Here is a 15411-nt window from a genome sequence, read left to right as displayed (position 1 = left end):
CTTTTAGATTTTTTTTGTATTGGTGATTGAACCCAGGAGTGCTACCTCTGAACTTCATCACCAGCCCTTTTCATTTTAAGACACAGTTTTGCTAAATTGCTTAAGACCTCACTAAGTAGCTGAGGCTGGCCTTGAATTTGCAGTTCTTCTGCCTTAGCCTCCTAAGCAGCTGGAATTACAGGCATGCACCACCATGCCCAGCCAGAGAAAATCTTAACTCAGTTTTTTCTACAATTCACAAACAAGGTAATACATAATGAGATTTAAATAAACCACTTCTTCACACTCTCAAAACTGATTAACTTTATTTATTTATTTGGTAGTAGGTGGGGATTGAATCCAAGGAAGCTTTACCACTGAGCTACTTGCCCTGCCCTTTTTTACTTTTTATTTCAAGACAGGGCTTTGCTAAATTACCCAGGCTGGCCTTGAATTTGCAATCCTCCTGCCTTAGCATCTGGAGTGACTGGGATTACAGGTGTGCACCACAAGCCCCACTAGATAGCCTTTTGTTTTCTTGTGGCAAAAGCAGCTGAAATTTATTCATCTCAAATACAATTTTATTACCTGCAGTCTTCATGCTGTGCTTCACATTTCTAGACTTCTCATCCTATATATTTGCTACCTTCCTCCGACTTACATCTCCCCACTTTCAACCCCCCATGGTGGCTTTTTTTTTCTTTTTTGAGTACTGAAGATTGAACCGAGTCACTCTATCACTGAGCTACATCCCAAGCCCTTTTTATTTTGAGACAGGGTTTTGCTAAATTGCTGAGGCGACCTCAAACTTTCAATCCTCCTGCCTGAGTCTCCTGAGTCACTGGGATTATGAGCGTGTGCTACCACACCTGGCTATGATAGCAATTCTTTTAAAGCGTCTCTCTGGTATTCCATAAAACTTGAAAAGCTGATGGAGACTTATAAGAATGCTTAAAACAGGGCGGGGTGTAGCTTAGTGGTAGAGAGCTTTCTTAGTATGTGTGAGGCCCTGGGTCCCATCCTTAGCAACACACACGCCTAAAAAATAAACTTTCAGTCTTGTTAAGAATATTAACAAGTACCAATGGAGGCAGATCATCCTGATGGACCTTCAAGGAGTCTTCAGTTTGTAGAAACTATATTTTCAATAAAAACAACTGTTCTTTTTTTAAAAAATATATTTTTAGTTGTAGATGGACATAACTTTATTTTATTTCTTTATTTTTTATGTGATGCTGAGATTGAACCCAGTGCTAGGCAAGTAGTGAGCCACAACCCCAGCCCCAAAACAACTTTTTTTTTTCTTTTTTTGAGATGGGGTCTCTCTGTTTTGCCCAGGCTGTTCTTGAACTCCTAGATTCAAGGATGTTGTTGTCTGAGCCTGACAAACTCTGGCACTGAAGTAGCTGACAAAGATTGAGTTCCTGTGGGATGTAAAATTTTCAGTTAGTCATGTTTAAAGGTACTGTCTTGACAGGTACAGTACTTCCATGTCTCTCTTGCATACAAATGAGCCATAACCACCTCTCAAACTCAGGCCCTTACTGAAAATTGTAATTTATAGGTGCTGTGCCTGAGGTAAAAACATAGAAGATTACATTTTCACTGGGGTTTCGGATAAAGACATGATAAACTAGACAAGACAAGGACATGTAATGGAATATATTGCGTGGAACCTACAGGGAAGCAGTTAATAAACAGGCAAATGAAAAAAGAGATGTTGCAACAGGGTTAGATCAGGTAACTGCATTAGAATGAGATGGAAATGAATTTTAGTGGGCAAGAGAGGAGCCTGAAAACAGAATCCAGACACAGAATAAGGGACAAAGAGTGGAAGGGAGAGCTGTTGGGCATTAAGATGACAAAGATGAATAACCAATCTGAAGCACGACCCAGATCTGGGGTGGGCTCCCCAGTTTCCAGTCTCAGGCATCCAATGCTGCCCTGCAAATCTTCCTACTCTACGCCTACACAGCTTCCGCTTCAGTACAATTCTGATTATTTCTCTTCTCCTTGTGACCCTTCTGCTTGGAGTTTTCAAGTCGTCAATAATAGAGTCATAAAAGCTCTTAGCTAATGTCTGAGCATCCTTCCTTGACCTGATGGGGCAATTTCCACCAAGGAGCCTTCCTGAGTACCCCAAATCTGGATCACCCCAGCCCTCTATGTCTTCTAAAGCATTCTGTGCTTGCCTGTATCACACTATTCAATAACGATCTTTGTATTTATTTGTCTTCCTCATTAGGACCCATTAACTTCCCACCTCTAATTTGTCTTGCAGAATGCTAGCATCCAACAGTTATCTCATGGCCCCACTCTGCAAACATTTGACGGATGGATGAATGTCCCAAACCTTGTCTCCATCTCAGCTATGTGTATCACCAGACTTCTGTGCTCATCAGAAGAGATCTGGGACAGAGAATCAACTCTGACCCAAACTACTTTTCAGGATTTGCTTATTGCCATCTCTCCCTCCTGATGCTCACTACTGATTGTTCCCATCTCCCATGAAATATTTTCAATCTCTATACTGTCTCTACTTGTTCTTCCCCACCTGTCAAACACTTGTCACAGCAAATGCTGCCTTCTCTGTGACATTTACCCAGCTTCTTCATCTAACATTGCAGTTTTCACCTCTACAAGTTCAAACTGGGTCTACTTTATACCTTCTTTATTTCTGCATCAGCTTTTGAACATACAGAAAACAGTTACATGTTGTCTTTGCTATCTGTCTCTGTGTTGTTTCTGAATCAGTTTCAAATGACCCACTATAGGTCATATTTTCCTGTCTTAGGCAAGCCTTCTATTATTATTTATTGTTTCCACTCGTGTACTATCTCTTCCCTCCTCTTTTGTGACAGTGACTATTTCCTTTGTCAATCCACTGACATTTCTGCATTGTAGGGGTATCCTTCATACATTTCCTTTACTCTCCTCAGGCCTAAGGAGGATGGTTAGGCCAATCCACTCTGTGCACAGGAAAGGAAAGGCAGACCACAGCTGCGGTAGATTCATTCCAGAGTAGACCCAGAAAGGACTTCACTTAGTTCTTAGATCCTTTGAGCTGCTCTTATTTGAGTCCTTTCAGAGACCCTGGTGTTCATGCACTCTGTATCCTTTCAAATAAATCCTTGTCTTTGTAAATTAGACATTAGTTTACTGCAAACAATGAATCCTAACTAACACACAGTCTGACTCTTTAAGACATTCAAGTTTCTGGCCCATAATTTTTAGCTATTTTCAGAACACTAGAAATCACACATTAGATGTACCAAAAGCAGCAACTTACTCAGATCTACAGTAATCTAGCTATACACTGTTGGTGAAACATTGCTCTTCAATTGTCCAGTGAAAGTTTTCTATGATTGTACCTCTAAGACTTAAAGACACAGATCTAAGAACTGGTGGGGGGGGGGGCAGCTAAGCACCAACTAATAAAAACTGCATGTGCTTTTTTCTAAGTCTCATTTTCCTTTTAGATATTTTCCCATATATTGTCAACTCAAGAATGTCACCCTTAAAAATTCAGAAACAGGGCTGGGGATGTGGCTGAAGCAGTAATACGCTCGTCTGGCATGCGCGGGGGCGCTGGGTTCGATCCTCAGCACCACATAAAATAAAAATAAAGATGTTATGTCCACTGAAAACTGAAAAATAAATATTAACAAATTCTCTCTCTCTCTTAAAAAAAATCAGAAACAACGGATTTACTTTATATATGAGTGTCAAATATACTTCCAGGTGTTACAGTTAATTTTTCATTTTCTCAATTAAAAATTTCTAGCTTATGATTAGAATTGCTATTTATTTCATCAGAATTATTTAACTAATCACCAAGCTCTTATAGTGCAGGGACACTGCTTTTCCTGATGCACTCATTCAGGATTAAAATCACAGTAATATTGCTATTAGTTTATTAACAGCAACTTGGGAGTGTGTGCCAATTTCAGCAATTTAGCCAGGCCCTAATTTAGAGAGACCCTGTCCTCTCCCAAAAGAGGGGAAAGAAAAAAAAAGTGCCAATGGGCAACTAACTTAATTTTGGGCAATACAAGTTTCCTTTAAAATTGTACACTGTGCGGTGGGACACACCTGTAATTCCAAGGACTCAACAGGAGGATTGCAAATTCGAGGCTAACCTCAGCAAATTAGCGAGGGCCTAAGCAACTTAGTGAGACACTATCCCAAAATAAAAAATAAAAATAAAAAGGGGTGGGGAGAGAGCTTACAGGTAACGCTCCCCTGGCTGGGTTCAATCTCTAGTAAATAATAATAATAATAATAATAATAATAATAATAATAATAATAATAAATACAATTGTCTTAGTAAACTTAAAGATACAAGATTTTTGCAATAATGGTAACATTCTGTACCGTACACACTGTAAACTGGGGTACTGGATAATCTAGTTCGGATCTAAAATTTTAAAATCTTTCTATTTCTACAACGCCTAAATTCAAAACAGCACATGACACTGTTTTTCTCCAATGGGGGTTTCCGGGAGGTGATAGCGACAGGTCTGCCCGCGGGACGCTGGCGCCCAGCCGCAGCACTGCTGCTACTCCAGGGCCAGTGACCTCCGGAGCCCACCCTGGAGAGCCCACAGGAAGATTCGCCCCCTGTGCCCCTGGACGTTCAAGTCGAGCGCCGCGGGGCCATCTCCGGGAGGAAGGCTGTCAGGCCAGACGCGCATCACGTGAAGCTCCTAGTTCCGGGGCCAACGACTGGCGCCACATGTGGGCTGGCGTCGGCCTGGGACCCCCCACCCGCACGCCCATCCTGCAGGACCCCACCCCGACTGCTACGCGGGGAAAACAGGCCCGGGGCCGGCGTGTCGCGGACGCCACAGCGTACCCGCGCCTTCTCCCTTAACCCCGCGCCCCGGGCAGGCCGTGCGCAGGCGGCGCCCCCTCCGGCCGCGGTCGCGCTGAGGCTTCCCCAGCCCCGACAGTCTCCGCCCTGTGCACCCCAGCACAGGAAGAAGAGATTCCGGGGACAGTCGCCCAACACCTCCGTGCACTCACGTCTTCTATTCTCACCCCCGCCGCCATTTCCCGCCGCCGGAGGCCGAAGCCCCCTCCAGCCTGACCTCTCCACCTGCGCCAAGGCGCCACAGGCCCAGGAAAGTCGCCACCTTCTGGGACCTGCGGCCCCCGCCCCGGACACACCCACTCCGTGTTCGCCCCGCCCGCGCGGTCCCTGGCCCCGCCTCCTCACTGCCGATTGGCCGAGGCGGAGGGAGGGGCGTGCCGCGCCCTGGAGTCCGGGCCAGTGGGCCGCTGCTACCTGCGGGACCTGCCAGTTTCTAGGGATTCGAGCAATGGCCTCTCGATCCGCTGTTGGTCAGAGGCTTGGTCATTAAAGAATGTGTTTCTAGTCCAAAATTGAAGTATTCTAGGCCTCCACTTTCCTCTTTAAGACATTTTAAGACTTTTTCCTGTCTTGTGTAGTATTTGTTTGCAGGCACAGTTCTGTGCTTAGGTAGAACCAGCGGCAAAATCCTGCTCTACCAGTAGAGGGGACAGGAAAAAAAGAACCCAAAAAAAAAGGCTTTCAATTTCCATTATCAGATCTTTCCAATGAGAAAGGAAACAGGATGAGGGACGGGAGGCACTGGGGACTAAACCCAGAGGCACTCTACCTCTGAGCTATGTCCTCAACCTTTTTTAAAAGTCACTATTATTTTATTTATTTACTTATTTATTTATTAGCTTTGTACAGTGGCAGTATCGTAGCCAATGAGGTTTATTTTATTTATTTTTATTTTTGAGACAGGGTCTCTAAATTGCCATGAGCTTGAGATCCTCCAGCCTCAGACTTCTGCGTAGCCGGGATTACAGGTGTGTTCTACCGCAGCTGCCGGCACAATATGGAATTTTTAGCACTTTTTAAATGGAACTTTAGAAACTTTAATGAAATTTTCTGAAAATACATAATTGCAAAAATAGGTGAGATTTTATGGTAATACCAGCTCACAGAGAAAAACTTGATCCCAGAGCATGTACATCTTTATACTTTTAAATATTTATTTGTACACTAGTATATTATGATCTTTGCTAATGGTGTTGGTGAAACACTCAAGTGTCAGCAAAGAGAAAGATTGTGTAAGACTATGTGATGTAAAAATCTCATAATCCTGAGAGTCTATGAATTATTTCTCAAGCGCCCTTTCTAGACATACATTCCCCCTCAACATTCCATTTTGAAATTGTCATGCCTACAGAAATGTTGAAAGACTTTACAACAAAATCTGTGTATCTCATGTTGATTCATTAGTTGTCAATTTTATGCCACAATTGATCTGTGAGTGTGTGCTTATACAATTTTTTTTCCCCCCAGACTTGTGGTCTCCCTATGTTGCTCAGGCTGGTCTTGAGCTCCTGGACTCAAGGAATCCTTCTGCCTCAGTCTCCTGAGTAATTGGGACTACAGATGTGTGACTACAGGCATGGGACACCCCTTGGGCCTTGCCACCTTTTGTTTATTTTTCACCAATCACGGTCTAATCAAGGTTCACACGTGGCATTTAGTTGTTATGTCATGACATGCATTTTAATAGATACAGTACAGAGATTAACAATATCCTAAAATTAGTCATGAAAGTTTGAATTCTGTATCTTACTAAACATGTGATATTAGGCACTTTATTTACATTCTCTCAGACTCAGTTTCCTCATCTGTAAAAATGGAAATCTCCCATTTCAGAGAGATGTGTGTGTGTGTGTGTGTGTGTGTGCGCGCGCGCGTGCGTTTTACAAAGGGTTGAACCCAGGGGCATTTAACCACTGAACAACATCTCCAGCCCTTTTTTATATTTTATTTAGAGGCAGGGTCTCACTAAGTTGCTAAATTACTGAGATTGGCTTTGAATTTGCAATCCTCCTGCCTCAGCCTCCTGAGCCACTGGGATTACAGGTATCCACCACTGTACCCAGCCAGAGAGATTTTTGATTAAAGAATATACTGCATGTAATGTTCTTCATTCATAGTCATTGTTTTAATAATATAATCAATCATATATTATTCAAATAGCTCAGTGAATTGTTTTGGAGGTAGACATTTTTCAAAATAAAGAAAGTTTGGCTGGGCGCAGATGTAATCCTAGGAGAGGCAGGAGAATCTCAAGTTCTAAGCTAGCCTGGGCAATTTAGCAAGACCGTGTCTCAAAAACATTTTTTAAAAAGAGCTGGGAGGGGGTTGTAGCTCAGAGGTAGAGTGCCCCTGAGTTTAATGTCTAGTACCATAAAAATAAATAAAGTTTGGGGGCAGGGAAAGATAATGGTCTATTTGGTAAATTAAAGGGCGTGCTTACACTTTTGAATAGGAATAACCTGTGATTACCCAGTATAAATCAGAAGGGACAGTGGATTTTGAAAATAGAATCCTGAAGTTTGCAATATTTTATGATGGGGAGTTGGTGGGGAGGAGTGAGGTGGTCTTCAGCAGGAAACTTGGACCTCCAAGAAAGAGGATGAGTGGGAGAAAAGGATGCTGTCTGGAAATCAAGGGTGCTCCTATAAAACGGAGAGGGGGAACATGATCCATCTTATCATTTGTTTGGGACTGCCATGAAAGAATAAGTGGTATAAAAAAAGAATAGGTGCAATTCCATATTTATTATGTCAAGGTCAAAAGTTAGAAGGGAAACAATGTTACTAAAAGTCATTGGGACTCATTCTCAGGGAATACAAGCAAAAGCAACAGGTTAGGGGCTGTAGATGTAGCTCCCTGATAAAGCTTGTGCTTAAGCATTAAACAAACAAACACAAACACCACAACAGGTCATGGGCAAACACCCCTTCCCAAATGTATGGCACTTCAGGCACAGGTGGTATATATAGGGAATTAAGATTTAGCCATCAACAGGTAATGTCATTACTAAAATCTCAGCCATATAATGCTTTAGTGATTGTTAAAACAATTTATTTTCTTATTTAATCAGTGGTGCTAGAGATCAAACCCAGGCCCTTGCACATGCTAAGCGCAAATTCTACCACTAAGGTATCTTTCCAGCTCTGTTAAAGCAATTTGTTTATTCATTTATTTGTTAAAGCAATTTAAATAAGCATATCCCTGTAAGGAAATTATATTTATCAAAGTGTCAGTTACTTCATTTTTGCACGACTGAAGATCTTTTGGTGAAGATTCTTGCATTTGTTTATGAGGAGCAAAAAGAGAACTAGAGAACCTGTTTTGCAATCAAACGGTTCAGGATTAAATGTTTTGAATGTGAAATCCTGTCTATTCTTCAAGTGCTGTTACTATCAGTACTGTTCAAGGCACAGTGATTGGGCCTGATTATAAATATTAAAATATTAAAAAATAGCTCATTAACTTTTTCCCCCAAGTGCTGGGAATTGAACCCAGCGCCTTGTACACTCTGGGCAAGCACTCTACAAATGAGTTAGATCTTCAGCTCAGGTCACTGGTTTTTTTCCAACATCAAAATAAAATGTATCCTTAATTCAATGCAACTTCTGTTATTTAGCCTACTATACCTACTATCAAATATCATATTAATATAGGTGCTTAACTGATATTTATTATTAATTTTAAAGTAGAATCTGTTTAGCTCCAGATATTGATGTTAACAGGCCTTTAAAATTTATTTTCTTTTTCTTTCTATTTTTCTTTGTGTGTGTGTGTGTGTGTGTGTGTGTGTGTGTTGTGCGTGTGTGTGGTACTAGGGATTTAACCTAGGGGTGCTCTACCTTTAAGCTACATCCCCAGCCCTGTTTTTTTGTTGTTGGTTTTTAAATTTTGAAAGAAGGTCTTGCTAAATTGCTGAGGCTAGACTCAAACTTGCGCTCCTCCTAACTCAGACTCCTAACTAATTGAGGTTACAGGCATGAGCCATTGCATCCCATTTGTGTGCATACTTATTTCTTGGTTTAACTTGCCTTTTAAGTCAAATTTTAGATTGCAGTGGGTAGAAGATGTGCTTAGCATGCACAAGACGCTCAGTTTGATTCCCAGCATAAAAATGAATGAATGAATGAATGAATAGATAAACAAATTAATAAATAAAAATTTAGAGTGAATAGGCCCTAGGTAGATTTTCCTACAGTTCTCCAAGCTTCCCTTTACCCCCTTCAGTAACAAATACATTCTGGCTCAGGATAATGCTTTGTGGCTAAGTCTCAGAACACGCAGAGACTCCCCCCACCCCCACCCTTGAAAATAGTTTTTCTATATAGAAACTTAATGATATTGAGAACAATTGGAAATAGTCCACAGTTTCCATTTATTTATTCTATAAAGGTTTGTGCCTTTCATAGCACTGTGTACTGTAAATAGAATTGAGTTGTAACCAAATATTTCAAGTTTGTGTGACAAAGGACTCTTGTTAATGATTCTTGGGACCTAAAATTTCAGGCTTTATCCAGTCCTTCCTCCCTCATTAGTGACTTGTTTTCTCCTAAAGTTCATGTGATCTCAAATCCTGACATTTACAAATGCATTTGTTTTCGAAGGCAATTTTTATTTTTGCTTCACTAATTTGGGAGTGAAAGTACAAATTTGCTAAAAATTTTTAAAATAATTTATCTTCAGAGAAGTATCAAATATGTGAAGTATCAGGCCCAAACAATAATGTTCTTTAAAAATTTCAGGAAAAAAACAGAAACTCAGGATGAAAATCAAAGTTGTGACCTTCATGAAAATCAAACCTATTGTTTAGTAATTACAGGAGCTGTGTTGTTCGGTTCTCCATCACTGTGTCAAAACACCTAAGAAAATCAATGTAAAAGTTTATTTTGGTTCACCTTTTCAGAGGTTTCAGTCTATGGTCACTTGGGTTTTGTTGTTTCTGGGCCTATGGTAAGGCAGAGCATCATGGCATGATGAAGAAAAGCCACTCTTTCATGGCAGCCAGGAAGGGGCAGGGAGAGGAGTCGGGGGTCCCCAGTGCATATATTCAGTGACCCAGGCCCTGCCTCCTAAAGTCTCTCCCACTCCCAGTAGTGCCACCAGCTAGAAACCAAGTCTTTAACACATGAGAATTAGACAAAAGTCTGACCTTATTTAATCTCTGCTCACTCCTGATTCTACTTGAATGCTAAACACCAGGCTTTAACATTTTCATGGGAGGATTTCCCTATATCAGAAATAATCAGAAGATAGGCTTAAACTTTTTGTAGTGACATATCCTTTGTGTTCTAGATGTGGAACATAATTTTATTTTTGTCTCACTGACTAATTTAGGAGTGAAAAAAAACCAAATTTGCTAAGATTTCCAAAGATAATTTATTTTCAGATAGATGCCAAATATGTGAAGTATCAGGCCTCAAAATGTCTTTAAAAGCTTTAAGAAAAACACAGAAACTTAGGATTGAATCTAGGAGGTGTGCTTCAGTAGGAAACTTGGACCTCTAGGAAAGAAGCTGAGTGAGAGAAAGAATGTTCTCTGGGAATCAAGAGTGGTCCTTTAAAAGGAAGAGAGGGAACATGATCCATCTTATCATTTGTTTGGGACTGCCATGAAAGAATAAGTGGTATAAAAAGAATAGGTGCAGTTTCATGTTTACTATGTCAAGGTCAAAAATGTTAGAAGGGAAACAATGTTACTAAAAGTCACTGGGACTAATTCTCAGGGAATACAAGCAGAAGCAACAGGTTAGGGGCTGTAGATGTAGCTCCCTGATAAAGCTTGTGCTTAAGCATTAAACAAACAAACACAAACACCACAACAGGTTATGGGCAAACACCCCTTCCCAAATGTATGGCACTTCAGGCACAGGTGGTATATATAGGGAATTAAGATTTAGCCATCAACAGGTAATGTCATTACTAAAATCTCAGCCACATAATGCTTTAGTGATTGTTAAAGCAATTTATTTCCTTATTCAATTAGTGGTGCTAGAGATCAAACCCAGGACCTTGCACATGCTAAGCACACTTTCTACACTAAGCTACATTTCCAACTCTGTTAAAGCAATTTATTTATTTATTTATATTTGGTAAAGCAATTTAAATAAGTGTAGCCCTGTAAGGAAATTATATTTACCAAAGTGTCAGTCACTTCATTTTTTTCATGATTGAAAATGCATATGCCCTAATCTGTATGTTACTGCAGGAAGATATAGCTTAAAAAATTAGTTTTCAATATTGTGTGTGTAGGGTAAAAACTATTCAGATATATGCTTTTGAATATTTGTGCAAATTTCTTGTAAGACTATACAAAAACCATTAATAGTTACTTCTACTCTATAGGTCTGGAAATGAAGAATGTTTTCCTTTCAGTTTAACTTTTTGTGTATTCTATTTTTTTTAAACCACATGTGGGTTTTTCAAACTTACCTAAAAAAAGTTTTTTTGTTTGTTTGTTTTTTTCAACTGGGGATTGAACCCAGGACACCCTATCACAAGATACATTTTCAGCCCTTTTTAATTTTTACTTATTACACTTAGTATGTATATATGTATGTATGTATTGGCACTAGGGATTGAACCCAGGAGTGCTTAACCACTGAACCAAATTCCCAGCCCTTTTTATATTTTATTTTGAGAGAAGTTCTCACTGAGTCTTGTAGGGCTTCACTAAGTTGCTGAGGCTGGCTGACCTTGAACTTGCAATCTTCCTACCTCAGGGGCTGGGGATGTGGCTCAAGTGGTAGCATGCTCGCCTGGCATGCGTGCGGCCCGGGTTCAATCCTCAGCACCACATACCAACAAAGATGTTGTGTCCGCCGAGAACTAAAAAATAAATATTAAAAATTCTCTCTCTCTCCTCTCTCACTCTCTCTTCAAAAAAAAAAAAAAAAATCTTCCTACCTCAGCTTCCCAAGTTGCTGGGATCACAGGATTACCACCATGCCTAGCTTTAATTTTAAATTATGCAAATGGGTGGATGCAATGGTGCATGCCTTTAATTCCAGCAACTTGGGATGCTGAGGTAGAAAAAATCTGAGGCCACCCCTAAACAACTCAGTGAGACTCTGTCTCAAAATAAAAAATAAAAAAAGGTGGGGATGTAGCTCAGAGACAAAATGCCCCTGGGTTCAACCCCCAGTACCAAAAAAAAAAAAAAAAAAAATCCTATAAATCTCATGACTATACATTAAGCAGTTTGTTGTGTCTCTCCAGATTTTCTTTGTATATTATAATATATATAGTTACATGTTAAAATATTTTGTTTCTACAATTCATATAAAATTATATCATAACTATTTTGCTGTATTATGGAGCTGGAGCTATTTCCTTTTCATTTTTTTCTTTTTTTTGCGCACACACACACACACACACACACACACTCCTCACAGGTTTACCTCATTTTTAAAAATTGCCGTTTTTCCCCCCCTTTCCTTTTTCTTCTCTATTTTGGTCCTGGGGGTCAAATCCAAGTCCTCACACATGCTAAGCAAGCGAATTACCACTGATCTATATCCCCAGCCTAGTGTTCTTAATACGAGTATAGTTTAACCAGTCCACAGATATTGGATATTTAGGTTGCTTTCAGTTACTTGATTTTGTTTGTTTGTTTTGTTTTGTTTTGATACCAGAGATTGAACTCAGGGGCACTCAACCACTGAGCCACATCCCCAGCCTTATTTTGTATTTTATTTAGAGACAGGGTCTCACTTAGTTGCTTAGTGCCTCATTTTTGCTGAGGCTGGCTTTGAACTTTTGGTCCTCCTGTCTCAGACAGCCTTCCAAGGCTCTGGGATTATAGGCGTGCGCCACTGCTCCCGGTGTTACTTGATATTTCTATCAGTGCTATAAACAAACATTTTTTTTTTTTACTTTCTTATTCATGCACACTTTATGCCTCTTGGAAAATATGTGGAGTGTTGTTCTAGAACAGGTACATCATTTTAAAATTAAAAATCATTTGAAAGAAATTGTGCTTTGGAAAGTTTGTGGGAAAATTTCTTTGAAACATAAATATCCAACAACAAAAAGAGAAGATATATTTAAAAGAGTAAGTTGTCTTTCTTTAAGCAGTTGGAAAGGAGCCAAAACAAACAAAAAGGGGAAAAAATGACTTAAATACCTGCATACATTTTTTTCATTTGTTCTAATCAGTTATACATGACAGCAGAATGCTCTTCAATTCATTGTATGTAAATAGAGCACTATTTTTCACTTCTCTAGTTGAAGTAGGGTCACACCATTTGTGCAATCATACACATACCTTGGGTAAGGACGTCCATCTCATCCCACCATCTTCTGAATACCTCTTAGTCCACTTGGCTGACACATGGTTGATGCTTGAATTACAAATGTTAAATAAAATTTTGAGAACTCTAACAGAAAAAATAGATAGGAATATGGCGAGGAATCCTTAGGGACTCTGGACAAAAACGAATTGGTGAGGAAAGATTTCCTCAGCGCTGGGCAGGCTGTGACTTGAGAATCACCCAACCTGTCCATCAGAAAAAATGCCTGTCACGTGTTCCCAGCAGCTAGTTGCAACATGCCACCTCCCTCTTCTTTCCTAATAGCAGCCTGTCTGCAGGCATTCGAAAGCAACAACCAAGAAAAAATTTAAAGTGTTTTCCCCCCCTCATATTTTATACATTTTAACTGACCTTTATCGTTTAACGAGTGAGAAATTAGCAAAGTTAAATTCAGAGATTTCAAGTTTAGAAGGGCAAAAAGAAAATAAAAGCCTTTCTCATTGCTTTAGATCCAAGTTCACAACATGCTTCTGTCAGAAACTCCCCAATAATAATTATTTCCTAATCATTAAGAGTTTCGTGGTTAGGGGCTGGGGATGTGGCTCAAGCCATAGCGCGCTCGCCTGGCATGCGTGCGGCCCGGGTTCGATCCTCAGCACCACATACCAACAAAGATGTTGTGTCCACCGAAAACTAAAAAATAAATGTTAAAATTCTCTCTCTCTCTCTCTTTAAAAAAAAAAAAAGAGTTTCGTGGTTGGGGCTGGGGATATAGTTTAGTTGGCAAAGTGCTTACCTTGCATCACAAGGCCCTGGGTTCAATGCCCAGCACCCCCCCCCCCCCACACACACACAAAAAAAAAAAAAAAAAAAAGAAAGAAAGAAAAAGAAAAAGAAATCTCAGGGTTATGTCTTATTCTCTCAACTAAACGTTAGGCCCTGTACAGTGTATCCATCACAGCAATGCACACACAACCAACAGCAGTTGAACTAGACTGGAAGAGAAATGAAGGCAAAGGTATACAAATAAAATATTGAGGGAAGGTAAGGAATGGGATAAATGAGTCAGATGAATAGATTAGAAAGAGAGAGAGAGGGAGGAGGAAGAGAGATGAAAGAAATGGTAGAAGAACGGAAAAGGGCCCTTGTAAAAGATGAGCACAGTGTGGAACAGTGTGGAAAGGTTCAGGAGGCTTTGAACACAGTGGTCTCCGTCCTTCATCAATTACATCACACTGCCAATCCTAAGAGCCACGTGAAAGGCACTGGTAAGGGACACAGGACAATAAATACTCTAGTGTGCCCAAGGCCAGGCAGGACAGGTGCCAAACACAAACTCAGACACAACATTCTGACAGTGAGTGTTACATTGAGGCCAGGCAGAGTGACAGTGTCCTCTTGGGACCTTACCAGGCCCCCAACAACAGCAAAGGTGTAGTTTGTGCAGGGTTACTGTGATTTTTGCCTTAGTTTTACTGCCTTACTTCTCTTATCCCACCACCGGATTTACTACTGGAAACTTCAATGGCAACCTTAGGGCAGAAGGGACAACTGCTTCTCAGGCCACCAGTTTACGTTCACCTCAAACCTGTTATGTCTTGAGCAAAACAAATTCAGCTGCAATTTTAGGGATGAAGTAAAAAAGTTCTTTTCAAAATGTCCACAGGGCCTACTTTTCTTTGATCTCAAATTATATGATATACATATCTCTGCCTTCCATCTCTCAATACTTAGAAATTGTCTTATTGTTTTAAGATTTTTTTTTTTTTTTATACCAGGGATTGAACCTAGGACTTGGGTAAGGACGTCCATCTCATCCCACCATCTTCTGAATACCTCTTAGTCCACTTGGCTGACACATGGTTGATGTTTGAATTACAAATGTTAAATAAAATTTTGGGAATTTATGTGCTTAACCCCTGAGCCACATACCCAGCCTTTTTTATTTTTTGTTTTGAGATAGGGTCTCACTTAGTCACTTGGAGCCTTGTTAAGTTGCTGAAGCTGGCCTTGAACTTGAGATCCTCCTGCCTCAGCCTCCTGAGCCACTGGGATTATAGGAGTATGCCATCATGCACGGTTTAAGAGTCCTTTTATGCTGAGCTCATCTCACTATGTCAGCCTGTCCTCCTTTCCAAGACAATGTGGTGTTGAGGGAAGAGCTTTGGAGTCGTGAAACTCAACTTGAACTCCAATTCTATAATTCTCCATGAGCCTCACTTTCCTTATCCGCAAAGTGGACAAAGTGATACTTACAAGGGGACAGCAAGGATTGAATCTTTTACTCTAAGCGAGATTGGCACACCCTACGGA

At 40.3% G+C, this 15411-nt stretch overlaps 1 protein-coding gene and 1 long non-coding RNA gene across 2 annotated transcripts in view; both read right to left on the bottom strand.

Annotated features, from left to right (window-relative positions):
• The window catches only part of TMEM192 (transmembrane protein 192), a 31174-nt gene extending 26022 nt beyond the window's left edge, over nucleotides 1–5152 (bottom strand). The window contains exon 1 of the mRNA XM_081268921.1: nucleotides 5005–5152. Coding sequence (XP_081125047.1) covers nucleotides 5005–5031 — 27 coding nt within the window. The 5' untranslated portion in view covers nucleotides 5032–5152. The remainder of the gene's footprint in view (nucleotides 1–5004) is intronic.
• The window catches only part of LOC308634812, a 39253-nt gene extending 27573 nt beyond the window's left edge, over nucleotides 1–11680 (bottom strand). Inside the window, exon 1 of the long non-coding RNA XR_014019090.1 lies at nucleotides 11621–11680. This is a non-coding gene — a long non-coding RNA (uncharacterized lncRNA). The remainder of the gene's footprint in view (nucleotides 1–11620) is intronic.
• Nucleotides 11681–15411: the final 3731 nt, after the last annotated feature.

The sequence above is a fragment of the Spermophilus citellus genome (genome assembly GCF_964194105.1).
Source record: "Spermophilus citellus genome assembly, chromosome: 16".
NCBI classification, from domain to species: domain Eukaryota; kingdom Metazoa; phylum Chordata; class Mammalia; order Rodentia; family Sciuridae; genus Spermophilus; species Spermophilus citellus.
Note: the sequence above shows the minus strand (reverse complement) of the source record. Positions and strands in the feature narration are given on the sequence as shown.